This window comes from Rattus norvegicus, chromosome 17, assembly GCF_021556685.1.
Source record: "Rattus norvegicus strain SHRSP/BbbUtx chromosome 17, alternate assembly SHRSP_T2T, whole genome shotgun sequence".
In the NCBI taxonomy this organism is placed as follows: domain Eukaryota; kingdom Metazoa; phylum Chordata; class Mammalia; order Rodentia; family Muridae; genus Rattus; species Rattus norvegicus.
This window is the reverse complement of record NC_141550.1, coordinates 88,697,190-88,721,378: the sequence shown is the minus strand read 5'-3', so window position 1 is coordinate 88,721,378 and position 24,189 is coordinate 88,697,190. Positions and strand designations below refer to the sequence as shown.

The 24,189-nt window shown below is 45.3% G+C and overlaps 1 protein-coding gene across 7 annotated transcripts in view; it reads right to left on the bottom strand.

The window, feature by feature from the left end:
• Positions 1-3,850: 3,850 nt before the first annotated feature.
• Positions 3,851-24,189, bottom strand: part of Armc3 (armadillo repeat containing 3) — a 103,509-nt gene continuing 83,170 nt past the window's right edge. For 2 of the 7 annotated variants that reach the window (XM_087589623.1, XM_087589622.1), the window contains exons 13-20: positions 21,823-21,991; positions 18,908-19,005; positions 18,054-18,155; positions 17,516-17,623; positions 13,594-13,788; positions 10,420-10,582; positions 4,136-4,178; positions 3,851-4,054 (exon numbers count right to left, since the gene is read on the bottom strand). In XM_087589623.1, coding sequence (XP_087445749.1) covers positions 3,969-4,054; positions 4,136-4,178; positions 10,420-10,582; positions 13,594-13,788; positions 17,516-17,623; positions 18,054-18,155; positions 18,908-19,005; positions 21,823-21,991 — 964 coding nt within the window. In that variant the 3' untranslated portion in view covers positions 3,851-3,968. 7 annotated transcript variants of the gene reach the window in all.

Genomic DNA, 24,189 nt, shown 5'->3' with positions numbered 1-24,189 from the left:
GTAGCACTGGGGTTCCAGTCTTTAACTGCCTGGCCCTCCACTCCCAAGGGTATTTCTAGCTCCGTACGAATTTTAACAGAATGTTTTGAACTCCATAAAGTGTCCCAGCATCCCCCAGTCTTATCATTGCTAACACTGGGGTCTGTTAGCCACTAACCAGAAGTCCCATAGAGAGAAGATCAAGAAATAAAGTATGTTTGAGTAAAATCTCTTAATCCCAGTGATCTCATCCAGGTGTGTAGGTTGAACTGAGCCACAGGCTGCATCCAAGCCGTGATTCTGCAAAACCTTCCCCTCCCACTGAAGCGATGGAGAGAGAGCCTTGTGTCCTGGGAGACACAGCTGCGCAACGGGAGGCTTTGAATCAGCCCATTCATTGGAAACAGATGGGGCCCCGGCAATGTTTACGTTGGAGAATGCCTCATGTTGAGTGTTGGAAGGATTCATGCTTCTCACGTGTTTGGTGGCTGGTAAGTCTAAGAGAGGGCACTAGGATGAGTGGGTAGTGTCCCGTGGCAGACGCATGAGTGTGAGGGAAAGTGGGAGACAACTCTTCTTCCTCAGCAATACAGTCTCGGTGAGGGTGGCCGCCTAGGAGCCTCCACTTGCTGCATTAGTATCAATCCCTTTCTGATTGCCCAACCCAGTCAACCCTGTTCAGGCCCCATGTCTGCAAGAGCCCACCACTTCTGAGCACCAGTAAATCAGAGGACAAGCCTCCAGCACATGGTTACTTGGGAGTCAAGCCATATCTATACTACAGCAGGCATCTGTCAGCCTGGGGCCTTGCACAACTGTGCAGAAAACCCTTATTGATTTGTGTTTGACATGCACTCTCACTAAAAATATTTAACTTAAGTTATTGAGATTGGGCAATTACTTGTCGCCATGGTTTAAAAAAATAAAAAGCACTTGTTCGTGTCTGTTTTCCAAATGGGCTGTTTATTTTTCCTTAATGATTTATGGAAGACTTTTGCTTATTAAGGACATCAACACTTTTGTCCATTACACTTGCCACATTTTTGCCTCCTTGTGTGCAATCTTATTCACAGTGAATTTTATTTATTTACGTTTATTATTTACTTTGTGTAGCAAAACTTATCTATGTTCTTCAGCGGCTCCTTACTTCTCCTGTCACACACAGCAAAGGTCTCTCATGCTAACACTACAGTACCACTTTCTAAATAGGCTGCCACATTCCTCTTGGACAAACCACCTTTGCAATAATAAATCTCAACTGCCACACAGAGGTCTTCATCTGGGGTCTTAACTCTTCTTTTTATGCTTGTTCCACACTAGTTGGTTGACTTCTGGCTGCTTTTTGACACATGTTGATATGTGGTCGGAGATAGAAAGCGAATCCCTCTGTGTTGTTCTATTTCAAAGTAGGGTGGGATTTTGAGCATCCGTCAAGACGTATTCTGTTGCCAACTTCAGAAAGGGTGTCCTGGGATTCCAATGGAAATAATACCACTCACGCACGTGCTGGCATGGGAAGGGCAGTTGCAGAGTCCATCAGCCAGAAGCACGTTCAGTCTTGTCACGCAGTCTCCCTCGTTTCCTCTGAAGTTCGTTTGTACGCACGCCATAACCTTTGTTGCCTTTGCAAATTATTTTATATGATTGGGTGGCTATTCAACTACGTGGTTCTTGAACTTCAAAGCCCTGCCTGGAAATGGGTAGAATACAAACTACTAAACTGTTCGAGAACTACCTAGAACCTGAGAGGGACATTGTGTGAAGCTGTCTAAAGAGGCAAGAAACGAAGCAACTGAAAAGTGTCCCGGTGAGCACCAGCGCTTGCAGTAAGAACACGTGTGTACCAGAGCTTGAATTAAGAGCATGCGTGTACCTGGGCCTCCATGACAGCTCCCCCTGCAGCTAGATTGTCATACCCACTGATGGCTGGCCGTTGGCCCAGGAAATTATTTTTCAGAATATAATGCACTGGTTTCTTCCCCTTACACTTGATTAGCTCAGTGAAGCTCCAGGAGGAGACATTCCGGTCTCTGTTCCTTCTAAGAAGGTTCTCTGTGCTGTTAGCTGGGGGACCTGGTCTAATCACTTAGCAGACAGCGTTGCCTCCTCAGCTGCTGTCTGGAGTGGAGTCAGAACTTCATTTACCTTCTTTGTGGACACATTCTGCATGCTCAGCTCACTCCTGGCTGTTCTCTCTCTCTCTCTCTCTCCTCTCCTGTTTGTCATTTATTTTCATCTTGTTACACTTTATAAATCTTTGTAATCCATCTTAAGCGTTTGCCGGATCAAAACAGGCTTGAAAAATGCTGAGATGGGCTTGTGCCCTATAATCCACACTCTAATTCATTAAATTGCATGATAAATATAATCTACCATGCCACTGGGAGAAAATAAAGCAGCTTATTCTGAGGTAAAGAATTATATGCTTTAAAACGACAGATTTGTGTGTTCAGATGCATGCTGTGTTGTATGTCTACGTGTGTAAGTGCAATATATGCCCATGTGTGTCCATTCAGAGGACAGAACAGGATGGTTGGAGTCTCCCTAGTGCTTTGAGACAGGGTTTCTTACTGCCAGAGGCCAGCAGCTGTTTTGGGTAGGGCTGGCCCGTGGTTCTAAGCATTTACTGTCTCTAGGCTCCCGGCTTCTCACCTGAGTGTTAAAGATTCAAACTTCTCTGCTCAAGCTTGCAGAGCTCTCACTTAATGAACCATGTTCTCATCCCCACAGACTGGTTTTTGAAAAAGTTTTAGCCATAGTCCTTTTAAAAAAAAATCAATCTCCTTGTAAAACACACTAGGAAAATGATTGTGGAGATAAGTTCAGACTTTAAAGATGGACTAGAAAATATTTACTTCATGAGTTATTGTATCAATAACGCTCATCTGCTTTACCATTTGAAATGGCTATTTATCTCTCCCCTTTGACGAGAAACACAAGTTCTCACCAAGGATCTGCTCTGTTTGTTTCTATGTAACCGTTTCTTCATCAGGATTATGCAATTTTCAAGTTATGTTAGTGAAAAATAATTTTGGGTGACCCAGTATTAAATTAAATTAGGTGTAGAGTTCAGACATTAATCTGAAGCGCCATGCCCAGGAGCGGTGTGGTAGCATTTTAGGTGTGGACCGGCGATGTGAACTCTGGTCTTCATGTTCGTGTGGCAAACAGTTTCCCCACTGAGTCATTGCCTTGGTGTCATGACCATGGCGACTTCTATAGAGGAAAACATTGGGGCTAGCTTACAGCCCAGAGGTGTTGTCTGTTATCATCAGGGCGGGAAGCATGGCAACACGCAGGCACAGTGATGGAGAAAGAGCTAAGAGTTCTACATCAGCATGCAGAGGCAGCAGGAACAGAGAGACTTTGAAACCCTGAAGCCCATGCCCAGTGCATACTTCCTCTGTCAAGGCCACACCTCCTAATCCTTGTCAAGTAGCCTCACTCCCTCATGGCCAACCTGCCGAGTATATGAGCCTATAGGGGCCATTCTTACTCAAACCATAATCGTCTCAGTCCCTAATCGGTGTTAAAAATAAACGAATAAAGATGAATAATTAAGTTAGAAAGTATTTTGAAATACTTGAGTCTCTTAAATCTTAAGTCTAGATGAGATGGCCGAGACTCAATTAGACTGAGTTTATTTAAACCAAGTATTCTGAATACCAAAGCGGGACAGTGAGAAGCCCATTCCATTACAGGAAGCAGTGGCTGCGCACCTCCGTGGAAGATTCCTAAGCTCCAAGAGGGCTTAGTTGGTTTTACCCATAATAACCTTCAGTGGGGATGGAGAGCATGGGAGACCCCATAGACCCGGAACTCTACAGCCTGAACCCAGAGCGCCGCATAATCACATCACATCCACATCTTATTTCTACACAAGAACCATTTCTAATACTTTTATTTGAAGTTATCTAAACGGCTAAAGCCCCCTTAAAGAACACAGGAGGACAATCTCTGGTTTGGGTGCTTTTGTGTTCCTCTGACGACTACAGAAAGCGGTAGAGGTCGGCCTCTTTGCTGCGTAGCTTCAGCAGGGTCCCCGGGTGGAACATGAGGTCCACGATGTACTCGTCTGGTGGGGGAAGGTTCCCGATAATGCCCTTCCGAGCCTCGTTCACCAGCTTCACCTCGTTCCACCCTCGGCTGTACTCACCACGCACCAGGCTGCAGCCAACCCCGATTTTATCAGCCAGTGCCTGAGGGAGGAATAAGACACCAGGGGTTCAGGACCATTGGCAAGCAAATGGAGAGCGATCCTTAGTGGGAGAGTTAAACACGGGCATGTTTGACTGAAAGCTAAAAAAGTGAAGAATAGTGAGGTAGGAGCCATACATGGCTGTCTCTGAGGGCTTACCATCCGTAGACTCAGTGTGTGCCGGAGTGCCCTGGGAAAGGACACTTTGCAAAAAGTTAAATGTAGTAGAATACATCAACTAACAACCATCCTAAGATCGAGCGGGTGGTTGGAGGGGAGCTATCCCAGGCCTTCGACCCATGTATCTATCAATCTGTCCATTTCCCAGGGTGCTCTTTGGCCATAGTAGGCCACTGTGAGGTTGAAGCAAGTCCTATTTCCAGCCAGTCTGCTGTGTTATGTAGACAGAACCATGGGGCAGGAGACCACAAACTGCAGCTAGCTCTCTGGCTTCAGTTGCTACCTCACTGCACCTGGTTCCTCCGTCTGATTCCCTCGATTTTGAGGGGTTGTTGTTATTGTTATCGTTTTGTTGTTTTGTTTAAGTGAAAGAGAATGTGGTACAACTCCGAAGCCATGAGACCAAGTTCTCAACACAAAAAATTATTGACCCAGAGGGACAGAGGGCAAGGAATAAGAGACAGACAGGAAAGAGAAGACAAGAAGCAGGAGAGAACAGGACAAAGGGGATGGAGGATTTGTCCGTGGGACAAAGGACTGCCTCTGGATAGAGAGACAGATGTGGCCCATAGACAAACAGCGGTTTATAAAGGTAGAGGGAAAACTCTGCCTAGGATGAGGTGATTAATTGGGCATGTTAATTAGGTGAGTCGAAGGGGACTTTTGATTGCTGGACTTTAGTCCTTTGATAGCTGGACCTTGGTAGTCAGTCTCAGGAGGAGGAAGTGGCCAAATAAGAGAGCGGACCTTGGGGGCTGGCTTCAGGAATGTAATCTAACGTTTCTTTAGCCAGGCAGAGAGAATGGGGGAGAAGGGCAAGGCCTGCCAGAGCCAGGTTTGCCACCCTCCAGTCCCTTTGTTAAGTATCTTTAAAATTAGAAACTTTCCTGTGATGCCACAATGAATAAAAGAGCTTGTTTAGACTGCCCAGGTTCAGACTTCAACTCGGCCAGGATGCTCACCAACCAGTGTGAGCACAAGCCAAGGGCTTTGCTAGCCCTTTTCTTCCTCTGTGAGTTGGGGAGAAGCATGGGACCTTGACAGTTGTGTGAGTGTAAGTAGCACCAGGGAAGACAGCTGAGTTGTAATAGTGGGTTTATACATGTTTTAATTGAGTATATTTGTTACTATGCAATGACCGTCCCAAACTGCATAGTTTAGGACATGCCAAAATGATAGTCTTGGTGGTCATTCTCAGGACTCTTAGGTTTTGATTCTGATACTGTTTGTTCAGTAGCTGAAGATAGCCCAGATGGCAGGGACAGCAGAACAAAAAGTATCAAAATCTGTCTCCCTCAAAGATACAAAGTGTGTGTAGTAGAATTTAGTAGTATGTCTTTTTCCCTATTGAAGCACTTTAAATCACTACAATAGATTACTGTCCCCTATTTGCTAGAGGAAAACTGAAGTAAGGTTATGACCTAAAATGGGATTCAGACATCTGCCTCCAGTGTGCAGCCGTAGACAATTCTGTGCGTTGGTGGTTGGGTGAATAAGCCTGTGTCTAAACAGCTATTTACCTTGTAATGTGGAATACACAAAAGTCCCCCACTCAGAGGGAACGGGGGGCAGGGGTGGGGCTTAGCTGCTGGACAGCATTAGGAAAATGCCTGTGATAGGTTGGAGATGGATTGACACACACCTCCACCTATGTAGACAGCCCTGTCGCATTCTGCCCCTGTGCATCAGGGTGGACAGGATTGACAAACGTTCCTGGTTGGTTGTCAAGGCAGCTGTGAACTATGGAGGAGAGGGCAGGAAGGGAAACAAGTAAATGAGTGTAGGGATAATCTCTTGTGTACTGTGTGGCAGCATCACCTGTCAATTAAAAGTTGATGGCCTATTAGCGACAGACAGGAAGTAGAAGGTGGGAGTTCCGGTAGAGAGATTGGAACTCTGGGGGATAGTCAGAGGCGGGAGATTTGTCACCTGAACTGAGGAAGGATAACCAGCCATGTGGCAGACATCGAATAAGTTTAAATGGGTTAAATAAGTTACGAGGTAGCTGGGAAACAAGCCTAGCAAAATCCATTGTTAAGCATTGTTAATAAGTAATAAGCCTCCGAGTCGTTACTCTGGAACTGGGGTGCGGGAGGTAAAGCTGAGGTTAGGTTATGAGTGAGTGACTTGTTGGCTGCCAAAGGCCAGGGAGTAAAGCCAGTCAAGGGCCATCGGTCTGGAAGAAAATGGGCAAAAGATGATGTGTGGAGAGGATAAAGAGTGAGAGATTCCAAGAGCGCTGTGCTCAGCATGGCAGTGGTAGGATGCCAAGTAAAGGGACTGAAGACCCGTGTGCCCTCCCAAACCTGTGTTAAGATTAGCTCTAATAATGTATTTGGAGGTGAGATTGGGGGGTGGGGGTATGACTAGGCTTAGAGGAACACTTGCGGGTGAGACCTCCCTCCCCAGGAATTAGAAAAACAGGTAGATTGGCCTGGCTTGTGGGTGGCGAATACCTTCAATCCCTGCACTCTGGGAGGCAGAGGCAGGCAGATAGATCTCTGTGAGTTTAAGGCCAGCCTGGTCTACAGAGCGAGTTCTGGGACAGACAGGGCTATGTCTCAAACAAACAGGAAGAGATGAGCTCTTCTGCCCTGTGAAGATGCCTCAGTAATGATGACTGCAAACCAGGAAGAAGTCTCTACCCACATGCGAATTTTTTTTTTTTTGTCACATTTACCTTGCATTTCACAGCCTCTAGAACTGTGAGAAATATTTGCTGCTTAGAACCCTTGCCAAACACCAGCCTTTGTTATATAAAAAGGCATTTGGATGATGAATAGGACTGATATAAAACTGAAGTGAGATGCTAATAGAGGGATGGGATTATGAGGTCATGCTGGCACCTTATATGACAACTTAACACAAGGTGTACAGTCCTCAGAGAGGAGGGAGCTTCAACTGAGAAATGCTTCCCATAAGCTCAGGCTGTCACAGGTTGCAGGGCATTTGTTAAATAGTGATTGATGGGGGAGGGCCCAGCCCATTGTAGGTGGGGCCAGCCACAGGCTGTGTGGTCCTGGGTGTTATTAAGAAAAGTCTGAGTAAGCCATGAGGAGCAAGCCAGTAAGCAGCACTCCTCTATGGCCTCTGCATCAGCTCCTGCCTTCAGGTTCCTCACCTGTTTGAGTTCCTGTCCTCACTTCCTTCAGTGATGGAATACAATGTGGATAAACCATTTCACATCAATAGTAATCCTAAGGCAATGGCTAATGATATTTGAATACTTGTGGCTCACCCTGGGCCTATATCTGGGGGCATTTCTAGACAGGTTTAACTGAGGGAAGAATCCTTGTGAGATACCATGTGGGAAGCCGTGAAGATAAGCTACAGTGGAGACTCCAGTATGTCTGAGATGTTAAGACTATGAGAAATCAGCTAAGGAAAGTTGCAGGTACAGAACACACCTTGTCCAAGAGAGTTGTCCGCCATGTGCTATAGGAGGAGAGCTTTAGGGGCTGGTCTTCAGGAGCCCAGTTGATTCTACCACAAGCTCAGCGTGCTGGACATGGTGGTATAGGAATTGCTCTCTTCCCTGTTTGTTTTTAAAGGCAAGGCTTCTCTGTGTAGTCCTGGCAGTCACTCTGTAGACCAGACTGCTCTTGGATTCGGAGACCTGCCTGCCTTTGCCTCCCAAGTGCTGAGAGCCATTGTCCCCAGCTCTCCCTTGAGTTGTGGTCCTACTTTGATGTAGCCTCTTCTTACTATGCTTCTGTTCCTCCCATTTGTGATGACAATGTTTGTTCTGTGACATCATATGTTAGAATTATGTAACTTGAAAAAAACGTTTCTACGGGAACCATAGTTAAGGGATTGCTTTGACTCTTAGAATATGCTTTGGGCTTTTGTCCAATGATAGAGATGTTAAGATCTGTGGAGCGGGGGCGGGGGTGGGGCGGGGAAGAGTGTCTTACAGATAACTGAGTGCAGTTTGCATTACAAGATGCCCATGAGACTTTCAGGATGAGACATGGAATATTTTCACTGAAAATGATGAGCTGAGTTGTTAAATTGGTAAGGGATAGAATGACTGCTAACAGTTCATTGTCAGCTTGGCTGGTTTTAGAATCATCTCGTGGACATGCCTCAGGGTATCTGTAATAACAGGAGAGGGAGGAGAGAAGAGCCATTCTGAATGTGGGCAGCAGCATCCCATGGGCTGGGGGAGGGAGGAGTGTTGGGGTGCCCCAGGCTACATAAAAGGGAGAAAAGAAGAAAAAAGTTTCACACCAATGTCTCTTCCTTTGCTCCCTGACTGTGGGTGCAGTGTTACCAGCTGTGGCGGCTGTACGTCCCCATGTCCTTGGTAGCCTGAACAAAAGCTTTTTCCCTTAAATTGCTTCTTGCCAGGTGGTTGTCCCAGAAAGGAGAAAAGCCATTGATACAGAAGTTTATAAGTACTTGGGAGATGGAAGAAATGTGATTTTTCGGTCTGTACGTTCGGGAATTGCTTTCTAAGTTCCTACACAGTGGATAAAAGATCATGCTCTCAAGCTTCCCATTTTCCCTGTGCATTGGTGAATGGTGCTGTCTTTTCTGCTTGTCCAGCCCAGGGCCTGTGGATCATTCTTCTCTTCCCAGGCATTCTCCCAACTACATACAGGCAACTACCAAGTCCTTTTGGTTGTCACATCTGAGTCTTTCAAGCTTTCTCCTCCTTCCACACGGAGCAACACTCCTTAGAATGCCCCTCTTGGACTTGTTGTCTGGCCACCTTCTAATGTGTCACCCTGTCTCTAGGTGTGTGTCTGTTCTAATTCATTTCCCTGTCTATAACAACATGAATGGTCTTTCAAAATCACACACACACACACACACACACACACACACTCCTGACAATTTTTTTTAGCATTTACTCTAACTTTAGGGCCAAGGGCAGGTTATCTGATGCTTCTTATCAGGTCTTCAAATATACCATTCTCTATTTCCCTTCCTCTCCCCTCCCTCCCCTGCTTTCTCTTTAAATGATGTCCTCTGTATTCCTCAAATAGACAAATGCTTCTCATCCAATGTCATTTTAAGTGTAGATGTTTATATTGTTTAGAAAGTTGCTTTTTTCTACCTACTGAAAAATTTTTATATATTTATCTCTCTGTGCGTGTTTCTCTGTGTGTGTTTGTGTGTTTCTCTTTATATATATTTATCTCAGTATGTGTCTGTATGTTTATCTTTCTGTGTGTATTTATCTGTATGTTTCTCTCTGTGTGTTTGCATGTTTATCTCTCTGTGTTTGTGTGTTTCTTCCTTCTGTGTGTGTTTGTGTGTCTCTGTGTTTTTGTGTCTCTCTGAGTGTTTTGTTTCTCTCTGTGTGTGTTTGCATGTTTATCTCTCTGTGTGTTTTCTGTGTGTGTGTTTTCATTTTTATCTCTCTGTTTGTGTGTTTCTCCCTTCTGTGTGTGTTTGTGTGTCTATCTCTTGTGTGTTTACCTCTCTGTGTGTGTTTGCATGTACACATGCACCTTCCCCTCTATGTGGATCCTGAGGAACAACCTCAGGTCATCTACTTTGATTGGGAAGTGTCCTTACCTGCTGAGCCACCATCCTGGCCCTGAGACTTGTTTTTAAAAGTCAGAGTCTTGCTGTGCAGCCTATGGTAGCCTCCATCTAGAAAATCTTCCCACCTCAGCCTCTCAGGAACCAGTGTGTGAGTCCCACCACACCTGACAGCTGATAGAACCTTGTGTAACCTTTAACAGATTGGCCGTGTGTCACGTCTCTCTGAGCCCTTCTGATACACCTCAGAGACTTAGGCACCTCTTAACTGCAGAGTCTATCACAGACCTATCACTAACCTCCAAACCCTGCAAGAATCCCAGGAGGACAGGAGGTAGATGATAAAGGTGAGTAACTGTACTTGTAGCAGCCTGATGAAATAAATGTATGTGCAGGTGCGTGTGTGTGTGTGTGTGTGTGTGTGTGTGTGTGTGTGCATATAATCACGAATATTTCAAATTAAGTAAGTATAAATGCAAAGGTTAAATGTTAGTGACTGATTCATCCTGATAAGATAAAAACAAAACCCTTTAACCTAATGACAAATGATACAGAAATGTCTTAAATACCTTGAAAAGCAGTGCTCGGTGATAAAAGATCCCCTTCTTGATGTATCCAATTGGTATGACATTGGATTTCAGTTGAAATTTCAACTCACTTATGTGAAGTTCCCAGCTGAAATCAGCTAGCTTCTCTTTTGCAATCTTACCGCCCATTTTATCTGCCACAAACCTGTGCTCATTACATTGAGATGAAAAACAGTTTTAATCACTTACTTTGGATGTTTTCTGTATGATTACATATATAATTGCACATGTAAAAACATTTCCCCTGTTTTTTGTTTTTGTTTTTGTTTTTCTTAAAAAAAGTAGATATACCTGCAGGAAAAAAATCAGCATGCTTACTGTACTGAGACCATCACAAGTACATAAATAAACTGAAATTCTGGTGGTTTCATTCAACACAATGAAGAAAATGAACTAAGATTGCAGTGGGCAGAACACAGGCCAGGAGACTACCACACTGAATGTGAATGTACTTTTAAATTTTTATCTTACTCTTGAACAGTGGGGGAAGAGTTTTAGTCTGAGAGTGGAGGAATTTACCAACTGGTGAGCTTTCTTCTTTCAAGGAACTTAATGTCCATTAGATTCATGGACATTTTCAAATGGCAGGAAAAAAGGCCTATTCTTTTGAGACAAAGTCTCCCCATGTGGCCAAGGCTGGCCTCCTTGTGAGGCTCCTCCTGCCTCTGCCTTCTCAAGACTCGAATGACACCAGTGTATAGCACACCGGTGTAGCCCAGTGTAAATTTCATGACTTTTTTCATTTAGAATTTATCTTTTGAATTAAGAACATTATGACATTATGTAACACTGACATCAAAGAAGAGTGAAAGAGGAGGAAGAAAAATGCATTGTGGGGGTAGCAGGTGTGTGGGAGATAGATATTGGGAGAGTTTGTTTTGGGTCCCCACCACCACCACCAAAAGTCTGATCTCCTATGATAACGTCAATACACATCTCTAAAATCCCTCTGTAACTAAGAACATATGCGGGGGCGGGGGGAGGGGGAGAATGGAAAGCTTGATCTTTGGCTGTACTATTTAGAATAATGCCTTAAAAAACCTAAGACTGGGGCACGGGGAGGGGGAGGGAGGTTCACATGTAGGGAGAATAGGGGAGAGAGAAGGAAGATCATTGGTGGGGGTGGGGGTGGGGGTGGGATGAACAATCTCTCTGACCTGCCAAAGCCCTGGGATAGGAAGAGGCCCCAGAGGATCTATGTGAGCGACTCTAGCTGAGACTCCTAGCAGTGGGAGATATGGGTCTTGAAGTGGCCACTTCCTGTAGCCAGGCAGGACTCCCACTGGAAGGAGAAGGACGGGAACCCACCCTCAAAACCTTCGACCCAAACTGTGTCCTGCCTATAAGATGTGCAGGGACAAAGACATAACAGAGACTGGGGGGGATGACCAGCCAATGACTACCACAAATTGAAACCCATCCCATGGGCAAGGACCAATACCTGACACTATTGAAGATACTGTTCTGTTTGCCAATAGGAGCCTAGCATAACTGTCCTCTGAGAGGCTCCACCCAGCAGACAGTGGAAAGAGAAGCAGAGACTCACACCGGAACATTAGATGGAGCTCAGGAGTCTTATGGGAGAGTTGGGAGAAGGACTGAGGGATCTGAAGAGGACAGGAACTCCACAGGAAGACCAACAGAGTCAACCAACCTGGACCATTGGGAACGCCCAGACACTGAACCACCAGCTAAAGGGCAAGTCCGGGCTGGGCCTAGGTTCCCTGCTCATGTGTAGCAGAGGAGCAGCTTGGTCTTTATGCAGGTTTCCCAACAACTGGAGCAGGGGCCGTAAGTGAGCCTGTTGCCTGCCTGCCTGCCTGTGGCTACCGGGTCCCTACAAGGACCCTCTTGCCTGACCTCAGTGGGAGGAGAGGATACGCCCAGCCCCACAGCACTTGATGTCAGGGAAGGGGTGTGACACCCAGAGCGGGGGCTTCCCCTTCTCAAAAGGAAAGTGGAATGGGGGGTGGGGGGTGAGGGAGTACTGGGAGGAGAGGAAGGGCTGATACTGGGTTGTAAAGTGAATAAATAAATGTAAAAGACACACGCAAGAAGAAAACAAAACAGTGCAACTAAACCAAAACAAAGGACAACCCCAAAGCTAAGCAAAACCGAAACAAGCAATGAGGAAGGGAGATGGAGCAGAGCTGTCGATCCATCAGCAGTGACAGCCCACCCACGCGGTGGGAAAGACCTCCGCCATTGTTTCACTCCTGAGCATCAGTTCAAATGTGAAAATAATGGTGATTTGGAAGTGGTGAGTGGAGCCTCTGCAACACCACAGTGTGAGGAAGTACTGGACAAATGTTTACAAGACTCAGTTCTACCCGAGACATCAAGCCTCAAGGACGCAGGAAATCCTTCTAGAGCCAACAGCCCTGGATCTCCCCCTGTCCTGACTGACAGAAATCAGGGATCTGGCAAAGGTGAGGCTCACAGTTGTCACTTCCGGGTTTGAGGACTGCTACTTGACTCCCGCCTACTGGTGCTGAGGCCAGCAGCTCGCCTGCTGGGCGGTGCCAATCATGGAGCCCATCCCCTATTCTCAGTCCTGCTCCCTGACAGCCTTCAGAGACCCACTCAGGGCCACTGCCTCTTTAATGGAAGGAGCCCAAACACGAATGAGGAGGGCGACTTCGGAGGATTACACAGGGCTCTGCTCAGCCCAGCAGCAAGCTCTCAGAATGCTCACAGCCCACTCCAGAGAAATAGCAACATGAACTAGCAGGCACCCGTCAGAAAAGCAAATTTGTATTAACAAAACAAAACAAAAACCAGCAGGGGAGTCCGCCTTTAAATGAGTACCTCATACACCTAAGGAACAATTTAATTTTTACACATAGATTCACTTACGACCTCTCTAAGAGCATACCAAAGATGCCTAGAAAAAAAAAAAAAAGCAAAAGCAAAAGACAGACATTTGTCTCTGAGCAGCTTCAACTCCGACTACACAGAAATGCACCTCAGCTGAAAGGAAAAGGGACTGTAATTCATCGTGCTTCGGCTGCGGGCTCAGAGCACAGGCGCTGTAAACCATCCCGGTTCATTTTGTTGGTTTTATTTTGAAGTAGCTTTAAAGCTACTGGGACTTTTCAAAATTCAGAAATTAGCATAGATAAACAGAAAGAGAGCCTGAGAGGGGGAGAGACTCACTTGGCAAGAACCTCAATCTGTTCCTTAATGTTGACGATAGGCAGTATTGTCTTGATCACCTCCAGGACATACAAACAGAACTCAGGGTCAGGAGGAGGGTACCACTCTTTCTCAGGGCTTTCCGTGAGCTTGGGCACTGCCAGGACCTCTTCTTCCTCTTTCACTTTCTCCTCTTCTTTTTTCCCTTTCCCTTTCCTTTGAGATTAAACAATAACAAAATCCCATATCCTATCAATGGAACGACCAAATACTAATACAATACTATTGTGCTCTGAATTAATCTGAGAAGTATCAGGGGAATAAGGAGAGGGTAATTGGGGAGGGAAATTAGAACAGAATACAGTGTGTGTGTGTGTGTGTGTGTGTGTGTATGTGTATTATGTATGTATGTGTGTGTATGTGTGTATGTGTGTATGTATGTGTGTATATGTATGTATGTGTGTATATGTATGTATGTGTGTATGTGTATGCATGTGTGTATATGTATGTATGTATGTGTGTATGTATGCATGCAAATTTCATGACAAAGCTCATTATTTTGTATCTATATTAAAAGTTAATTTAAATTTAAAGAGAGGTGTATAGTGGTAAGACTATACAATAAAATACTGGTTAAGAATAAAAAGGAATACTCTACTAATTCACAGAACAATTTGGAAGCATCTCAAAGGCATTATGCTGGCTGGAAAACGTCACTATCAGATGTAACACACCAATGAGCCGATGAAAGTCATTCTTGGCTGGACCTGGTAGTCCATGCTTTTAATGCCAGCACTCAGGAGGCAAAGATAGGCAGATTACTGTGGATTCAAGGCCAGCCTGGTCTACAAGTGAGTTCTAGGCTAACTAGGGCTACATAGTAAGACCCTGAGAAGGCAAAAATAACAGAAAGCCACCACCAAGTCCCTGCATCCAGGAAAAAGAGCGAGCTGCAGTATCAGAGCAGGGCTCTGGGATGGCCCAACTCGTTCTATTCTGACTGTGGTGTCAATGGTTACACAAATTCCCTCTTTAAACTTCTGTAGCATTTTAAAGGGAAAGCACTTTTGTGTCCTGTCAACTTAAAACTTTGTTGCTTGTTTCATTTCCACCACCACCACCCCCCCCCCCCCGTGTAGCCCAGGCTGTCCCAGAACTCACTATTTACACCAAGCAAGCCCTGAACTCAGAAATCTGCCTGCCCCTGTCCCTGACCCTGCCCCTGCCCCTGCCTCCTAAATGCTGGGATTAAAGGCATGAACCACCACCGCCCGGCTAATTAAAAGCTGTAATTGTGCTGGGCACTCTGCTTACAACTGCATGAGTTAGTATTCACTTTTTCACCAATTATCCCTAGCACAGTAGGTGGGAAAGCTCGCTCTTCCCACACTCCCATTGGGTAACACTAGGCTGCTGGATCCCTTGAACACATTTTCTGCTCAGCACTCTCTCCGCAAACAGCTTGTCCTAAACCGTTGCCCCACGCCCAGCCCCATATGCTATAATCGCTTTCAGCATTTCCAGGCAATAGATAATGTCTTCTCTGTCACTGGTCCTCCTCGGGATGGCACTAGTCGAGAGGGACAGAGGGGCTGACTGAAGAGCAAACGACTCTGCCCTGTGCAGTGCCGTTAATAAACGTCATAATCAGAAGCAATGTTTGGCTGGGGAGGAAAGGGTTTCTGTTAGCTGACATCTCTCAGGAGACACTCCCGTCACAAAGGGAGGAAGTCAGAGGTGGAACTTGAGGCAGGAACTGAAGTGTAAGCCATGTAGGTATGTGGGGCTTGCTCCTCAGGGCTTGCTCAGTCTGCTTTCTTATACACCTCAGGACTGCCTGCCCAGGGATGGTACTACTAACTGTGGGCAGAGTCCTTCAACATCAATCACTAATTTAAAAAAAAAAATGCCCTTCAGACTTGCTGACAGGCTGATCTGCTTGAGGCCATTTTCTCAATTAAGGTTCTGCCTTCCCAGAAGACTGGAGCTGACAGAAAACCAACTAACATATCCTCTGAGAGGAAGAGGACTTTCTCCCTTGATTGTCTCAACAGCCTCTTTGCAAGGAATTCAAAGAAACTTAAAGGATCCAAGAGTCTCGGGCAAGGCTCAGCCTTCAGTCTTCACAACTGACCCATACTCCAAATACAAAACTCTTTGTATTCTCGGCTTTAGTAATTCTTCCTCTCAACAGTCGTCAAGGGCCAACTGAAGTAAAATGGCAGACAAGTCTTTGGCGAATGAATACCCATGTGGGGGTCACATCAAAAAGTCTGTAGAAATATGCTTGGGTGGGGTTGGGAGAAGGCATTTCAGAATTAATGAAAAGACAAGTCTGAGGGGCCCAAGTAGGTGAGAGCAGCATAGTGTGGGCTGCCCGGTGCCCCTCAGCTCGGCCATAGGTCTGCTCCCCAGGTTCTGGCCCTGAAGTGACAAGTCTCAAGACCAATTGTAGCGTTGGGCGGCAGGGTCCTAAGTGCTTCTGTTGCTCCTTTCTGTCTGAGCTTAGTTGTACACTTTGAGTTTTCTAGCTGACTTTGTCACCTAGTCACTGGGACATGTAAAAAGAACATTAGTTTTAAGGTAAGGGAACTGTTGCTTTCGCTGAACGTGCCACTTCCTTCCTTGTATGCTCGGATGCAAATCTTTTTGTCCTGTGTTCAGGAGACTGGACTCTCACCACATTAAGATTAAGCAGTAGATCTTACCGAAACAATTCACTAATCAATCAATCACTACATGACAGATTCAAACAAGCCAAGAGTATGGGGCTAACTCGGGACCAGGCAGGCGCAAAGCAGCACCTATGTTAAGTAATTCTCAAGTACTGGGCTTATGTTTCAATGAAGCAAACTGGGGGGTGTGAATTATTTATCTTTACCCATTACTTACCACAGAAGAGGTACAAATCAACTGAAGTCTACTTTTCTTTTGACTATTTTGAAAGAAAAATCAAAGATTCCTTCAATTGCTATTAGTAAGCACAAATCATTTTTTTTTCTCCCTACCACCACCCCCAACTTTTTTTCAGACAGGCAGTCCAGGCTGGCCTCCAACTCTCTATGAAGCCTAGGATAAGTTCGAACTTCCGATCCCCCTGCTTCCACCTCCTGAGTGCCGGGATTGCAAGTGTGAACCACCAGGCTGTGTTTATGTCCTGCTGGGGATCGAACCCAGGTCTTTGTGCATGCTAGGCAAGCAAGCACTTTGCCCATGAAGCCAGATAGGATTTTAGAATAGGAGCACGAGGCGCACCACAACTGTTCCAGCCACAAGAGCTGTCTCTTTCTCCCACTTTGAGTTGCTTCTGTCCTGAGGGTAGGGGACACAGCCAGGAAAAGGATGGAGAGGGTATCACCAGGAAGGGACACAGGTGCAGAGCCTGCTTTAAGAAGCTAAGCCCCTCCCTCCTTCCCTCCTATCCCCCATCACAGGTCTGGTGCCAGACACCAGTAGTTGAGGCAACTGCTGCCTCTATTGTCCTTTTGGAATGAAAGCCATTGCAGTACTGGATGGTAGTAGTTACCAGGGTAACCCGATTTATCCAGAGACAGTAGAAACTCTGGGTAAATTCTTCAAAGACAGCACAGAACAGAAACAAATACTTAAGTTACAACTCACGGTTTTTGCCTCGTTCTTCAACGCGTAGGTTTCAAAAGTCAAACTTCTTTCATGGTAGTGCTGGGGCTCCAGCCCAGGTAACGATGCTTGCTGGGCAAACTTTATGGCACCAAGCTATGCGGTGCTGGAGGGATGGCTGCTAACTAGGACACTTTTAGGTGCTAGGCTGTGTCTCAGTGCGAGCTCTTGCCCATCATGGCGACCCACGGTTCCTTGCCCAGTATAGGACAAAGGAAAGCAGTAGCTCCCTTTCCGTGCCCTTGCTGCATAATTACAAGTTGTCTCGGTTGCAACTGGGAGAAGAAAATGACAAGTTTCCTACCTTGCCCCTTTCTCTTTGGTGGCACCTCTACTAAGGACCGTGTTTCGTCCTGATGCCGGCTCTGATTTTTCTTCTGTGGGAGATCCAAATCCAGCACTAAAACGAAAACTATTTTTCTTTTTTGTCATTTGAAAAAACACAGTTTATTCTAGTCACACTAACAGCGCCGACAGGTGACATTTTAAAGGTAAGCATCATTAGAAGGCCCTTTCTCTTCCATCATGATTGGGTTCAATCTCCACTGCTGTCAGGGCTACTCTAGCCACAGTTTTGAGAAACTCAACCTCCACCACAGCTCCTCCACATCTCATTTCCCCAGAGATCTGTGCCGGCCGCATCAGCTTACGAAACACTTATGCAGCTAAATCCCCATAAAAAGAAAAGGAATTGATTTACCAAAATCTAAAACTCTAAAAACAACAACAACAACACACACACACACACACACACACACACACACACACACACACACACCCCGCACACCAAATTTTCAACCACCTAGGCAGGTTGGTTGAGTATTGATAGAATGTGTCCTTACTTGGCCTTCTCCTTGCTTGCCCTTCTTAAGGAAGATGAAGAAGAAATGCTTCGTCCATAGCCAACGTCCGACGATTTATCCTCCATAGACGGAGGTGGGGAGCTAAAACATTATACGTTTGAAGTTAGGTACAGCTGAAATTTGTCAATGCTAACTTTGTCCTGGAAAAGCAAACTTCTTGGAAAAGTCGTACTTGCAGAAGAGTAACAAGAAGAAGTTAAGACAAAACTACCCAAGCCTGAAATGGATATTAACCATTGAGTTGCGGCTCAGCTGGCAGAGGGCAAAGCCCTCGTTTTGATCCTGGTCACCACATAAATCATGACTGGTGGTGTGTACTCAGTGATGGATGCGGAAATTCAAGGTCAGCCTCAACTACAAGAGGAGTTTAAGGCCATCTGTGCCACGAGTGATCCACTTTATAAAACCAAAACTTTGGAAGCCAGCATGATGATGCACACCTTTAGAGGCAGAGGCAGGTGGCTATCTATGACTTCAAGGCCAACCTAGACTACACAGTAAGTTCCAGGCCAGCCAGAACTACATAGTGAGACCCTGCATTTATTTTAATGTTACTTTAATTTTCAGAGTTACCATTTATTTATTCTAAAGAAAAATGATGGGTACTCATTTCTGGAGATTTCTCAATATTTCGTACACTTTACATTCTTTGGTTGTTTTCCAAGGAAAGTATGAGATGTTCTATGTCAGGCTGAGTTTATGGATCAGCTCTTATTTTCACAGTGTCAGATTCAGCCTGGACGTCCCCATACTGGCAGCTTTTTCTACTTGCAAGTCGACAGACAAAATCGGCATACATCCCTCCCTGCAGCGCCCTTCCCCCAAGGACTCACATGTCAGATTTATTGTTGACTAGGAGAATAGCACGTTGATCATTCAGCTCCTGTAAGCACAGTTCCTTCAGTGGCAAAAGCTTGGTGCCAGGATTTATCTGTAAGATATTGTAAGCACAAAAGCTGATTCTCTGCATGTGTTGGAGTTTAAACATCAGTGCTAATAGGAGGAGTTCTAGACAGTTTGAAGGCTCTAACTCATTCATGTGCACACATACTGTAGATAAATAATAGAGACAGACAAGATAGTAGGTAGGTAGACAGACACATTACATATATCATACATACATGTATACATAGATTCATGGATAGATAGATAGATAGATAGATAGATAGATAGATAGATAGATAGGTGGCTGGCTAGAAGATAGAGATACATACATACATACATACATACATACATACATACATACATACATACAAGATAGATACATATGTAGACAGACAGACAGACAGACTGATAGATAATTTCTATACACAATTAAATATGGAAGCCAGAGCTTGCAGACACTCCCTTATACCCACATTCTTTGCTGGCCTGCCCTCAGCTCCTCCATATCACAGCTATTGTCACTGGAAGAGTTTGTATCCAAAAATCTAACTATACACTCCAGGGAGGGCTTTGCCTGTCAAAATATCTGTGGGCTGAAACTGATCTCACAGTGTTGTGGGCTAACCTAAAGAGAAGTTGCGGCTGGAAAGACGGCCTAACCGTTAAGAAGACTTGTTTCTCTTGACCTGGGTTCAGTTCTGGGAACCCGTGTGTCATTTTACAACTGTCTTACTCTTGTTCCAGGAGATGCTCCCTTCTGTCCTTCCCATGTCCCAGGCATATATATGGTGCATACACACACATGCAGGTAAGATACTCATGGACATGCTAACAGACAGGGGAGAAAATTTCATAGGGTCCCACTTCTAGAGAACCAACTGCAGGGAACTGATCACTGCTGGGAGAAGGGGAATTAGCTTATTCCCAGGGATGAGCCCCCTCATTGGTTTCCAAGGTAGGATGGTTCTCTCCCTCTCCCTCTCTCTCCCTCTCTTTCCTTCTTTCTCTCCCTCTCTCCCCCTCTCTTCCCCTCTGTCCCCCTCTCTCTCCCTTCCTCTCTCCTCCTCTCTTCCCCTTTCTCTCTCCCCCCTCCCTCTCCCTGTCTCCCTCCCTTCTTACTCCCTCCCCTCTGTCCATGTGCCTATCTGTCATCCATCCATCCATCATCCATTCATCTGTCTATCCATCCATCCGTCTGTCCATCCATCCATCATCCATCTGTCCATCCGTTCATCCATCCATCCATTCATCATCCATCTGTCCATCTATGCATACAAATAGATATATTTTTATGTAACAAAAATAATCAAGAAAAAGAGGCTATAAAGTTGACAGTGGAGAGGCACAGAAGGGGGTTGAGGATAATTTTGTCAGCCTGAAAGAAAGGGCAGAAATAAATCAATTTCTTAGTCTCCTTGTGATCGAGTAACAGATTTCATTACTATTTAAGATACTTTTTGGGTTCTTTTCAAAATAATGCAAAGCAGTCCTCCAAAACAAAGACGGATCCCAACATGCGTTTCTCGTTTCAGATTGAGAACGCGTAGTAGTCTTCAGGAATCAGATGACCTGGGCTCCTTTGTCCATATGAAGTAAGGGTAACGCCATCTTGTTTTCTTCCATTTTTATCAGCTTAGCTTCCATGCTGCCCTGTCCTGATACTCCCTAAACATGCCAAGCACATTTACTCTTGTTCCTCTGCCCAGAGATTTCTTTCCCAAATAGTCCCCCAAAGCCAGCTTTCCCCACTCTCTCTACGTTTTTGTGCAGATGCTATACAACACTTGAGAACGACAGCCCTCAGCCCTGTTACCTCCTAGTTTTGTCGATGCCCTCATCCTGATTCTGCTCTGATCTCCCTTGCTCACTATTCAGCTCTAGCACATTGCTGTTGTTTTTTATCTTCCCTCTCCTCCAATGAGAGCACTACTCCATGGGAGCACTCCTACCCAGGGAGCACTCCTACCCAAGGAGCACTCTTCAAATGGGAGCACTCCTCCCAAGGGAGCACTCCTACCCAGGGAGCACTCTTCAAATGGGAGCACTCCTCCCAAGGGAGCACTCCTACCCAGGGAGCACTCTTCAAATGGGAGCACTCCTCCCAAGGGAGCACTCCTACCCAGGGAGCACTCTTCAAATGGGAGCACTCCTCCCAAGGGAGCACTCCTACCCAGGGAGCACTCTTCAAATGGGAGCACTCTTCAAATGGGAGCACTTCTCCCAAGGGAGCACTCCTCCATGGGAGCACTCCTACCCAGGGAGCACTCCTACCCAGGGAGCACTCTTCAAATGGGAGCACTTCTCCCAAGGGAGCACTCCTCCCAAGGGAGCAGACATCTTGTATCCTTTTCATTCAGTTGTGTTGTAGTTAAAGCCTGTGACATCAGAAGCATACTACTTACAGAATGAACGAATCAGAATTCTCCTTTGTATAGAATATTGTCTTATTGAATGTTTCAAAGACTCAAGCCAGCGTTTCTCTGTGTGTCAGTGTTTTCTGTTGGGGTTCCTGCTCTTGTCCTTAGTTCTCCTGAATCATCTGCTGTTACTGTAGTTCTTTCAAAATTACTCACCGTTGAATAAGAGGAGCAGTTTTTCGGTGGTTCGTGTGTGTTGTGGGATGTTACTGAGACTGAGATTAACAAGCCGACTTAAACAGCAAGTAAAATAGAATCTAGTTAAAAGTGTATGAGGGCGCCAAAATCTTATAGCCAGAAGTAGTTCAGGCTAAAGTGCTGACTTTCACATTTCTATCTGCAAAAAATATAGAGTATGTTTGGTGCTTATAAAATAGTAATGTAATGGCATCATGTGTGATTAAAGGGGAAATCATAGTAAAACACAAATAAATGTTACCACTTACCCGACCGTAATCATAGAATCCATCGCTAATTATGTTGCTTGATGACAAGTAGCCAGTCTGGCTATATTTCAGAGAAAGATTGTTGTTGAGTAATTTGTTATAGGCTGCCTCGCTAAATTTATTTTTCCGACTTAATGATCGATTAATTTCTTCAAGGATATCTAGGGCCCTGTTGATAAAATTAAAAATAAAATAAAATAAAATAAAGCCTGTGTTGTTTGCTTTCTCCAAGCCAACGGACATTGAGTTCCCATTTATATCCCTAAGCTCCTGAGCGAAGAATTGAGATGGAAAGCCGAGAGCCTCCTCTGCCTTTTTAAATGAGGTGAAACTGACAGAATTATGAAGACAAATCAGCACTTTCTGAGAACATAAATGCCACGCAATAACTCATATTTAAACAGTTGCTGGGACATGGTCTGGATAAATGTCTGTGTGTTAAAAGCTTGGTCATTGGCCTGAGGTACTTTTGGGAGGTGGTGGAAACACTGGAGGTGGGGTCTAGCAGGAGGGAGGTGGGGTCTAGGAGGAGGGAGGGGTGGGGTCTAGCAGGAAGGAGGTGGGGTCTAGCAGGAGGGAGGTGGGGTCTAGCAGCAGGGAGAGGTGGGGTCTAGCAGGAGGGAGGTGGGGTCTAGCAGGAGGGAGGGGTGGGGTCTAGCAGGAGGGAGATGGGGGTCTAGCAGGAGGGAGATGGGGTCTAGCAGGAGGGAGGGGTGGGGTCTAGCAGGAGGGAAGGGTGGGGTCTAGCAGGAAGGATGGAGGCAAGAGGACAGGAGCTCTACTTGGGTCCGTGTTCCCACAGTGATGTGATGCCTCATCCAGGTCCAAACGCGACAAGGCCAAGAAACCACGAACTAAAATATCTGAAATCCGGAGCCCAAATAAACCTTTCTCTTTTGTAAGATTTTTTTCTCAGGCATTGCTACAGCAACAGAAAACCGACAAATGGGTGTGCTAAAGGAAAAATCTCGTTTGTGTTTTGTCATTTCTTTAAATGTTGGGTTGGCATACAGAGTAATGGGGCCCAGACAGTGACTGCTCATGTCTTTAATCCTAATACTCAGAAGGCAGAGGTTTGAGGCCAGCCTGGTCTATGGAGTGAGTTCCAGGACAGTCAGGGCTATACAGAGTGGACCCTAAAAACCAAACCAAACCAAAAACAAATAAACAAATAAACAAACAAACAGGGAACGGGCTCTATTCTGATACGTTGACATTGTATTTTTATGCATTGTGTTATTGTGCTGTACTCCACTTTGTATGCTCATTGGCCTTCCTCACCCTCCCTGCTCCTCTATTGCTGGTTCCCATCTACACTCTACATAGCCCACACGTGCCTTTCCGAGTCTAGATCTGAATTTCACCCAGTGATCTCCAGTTCCACTTTTCTTCAGATGTCATGACTGCTGTTTTATTAAGGATTGGATAAAGTCCCACGTTGAGTATTACCACGTTTTCTTTACCTGTTTGTCAGTGGACATCTAGGCTGGGTCGGGTGTGTATTTGCATGGTCTCTGTGGTGTGCTCAGTCCCTTGGATACGGTCTACATTCTCTCTAGCTACGTGGAAGGGCCCATCACTCCCTGCACCTTCAACAATGTCCCTGTCACTCGTTTTCTTGATGCCAACTGTTGTGGTTGGGTAAAATGGAATATCAGAATAATTTAAATTTGGCTTTCCCGATGGCTAAGGATGATGGATAGCTTTCCAGATACCCGAGAGTCATTTGTATTTCTTCTTGTGGGGATGCTCACTTCATGTTTATTGACTGGGTGGTTCTTCTGATCTCTGAAGATTTTTTATATATTCCAGTTATTTGTCCCTTAGAGTCTGTTACGCAACGAGTGAACATATTGCTCTCTCGTGATGACTGTCTGCTCATGCTGGGGACCACTTCCTGCTGTGCATAATTTGAGAAACGCCACCTCACTTGTGAATTCTTGGGATTATTCCCTATGCCCTTGGAATGCCTTTCAGAAAGGCATTCCTTCTCTGAGCCTATATTATTCTATCAGTTTCAAGGTTGAATAGATCTTTCTGCACTGTAAGAGATGTAATCTATTCATTTTCTACATGTGCATAGCCATGTGTCATTAGTCAAATATGCTGTCTTTTCTACCGTGTGTATTTTTGGCATCTTTGTCAAAAATCATAGGACTGGGGCTGTGTGGGTTAATATCTGGAACCTCTATTGCACTCCATTGTTCTGTATGTATGTTTTGGTGCCATCTAGGCTCTCTATGTTTTGGTGCCATCTAGGTTTGTGACCGTGGCTCGATAGTGTAATTTTAGACCAACTATTCAGATTCCTTCAGTTCTCTCTGACTGATACCGCTTTGCCTCTCTTGGGTTTCTCGAGCTTTCAAC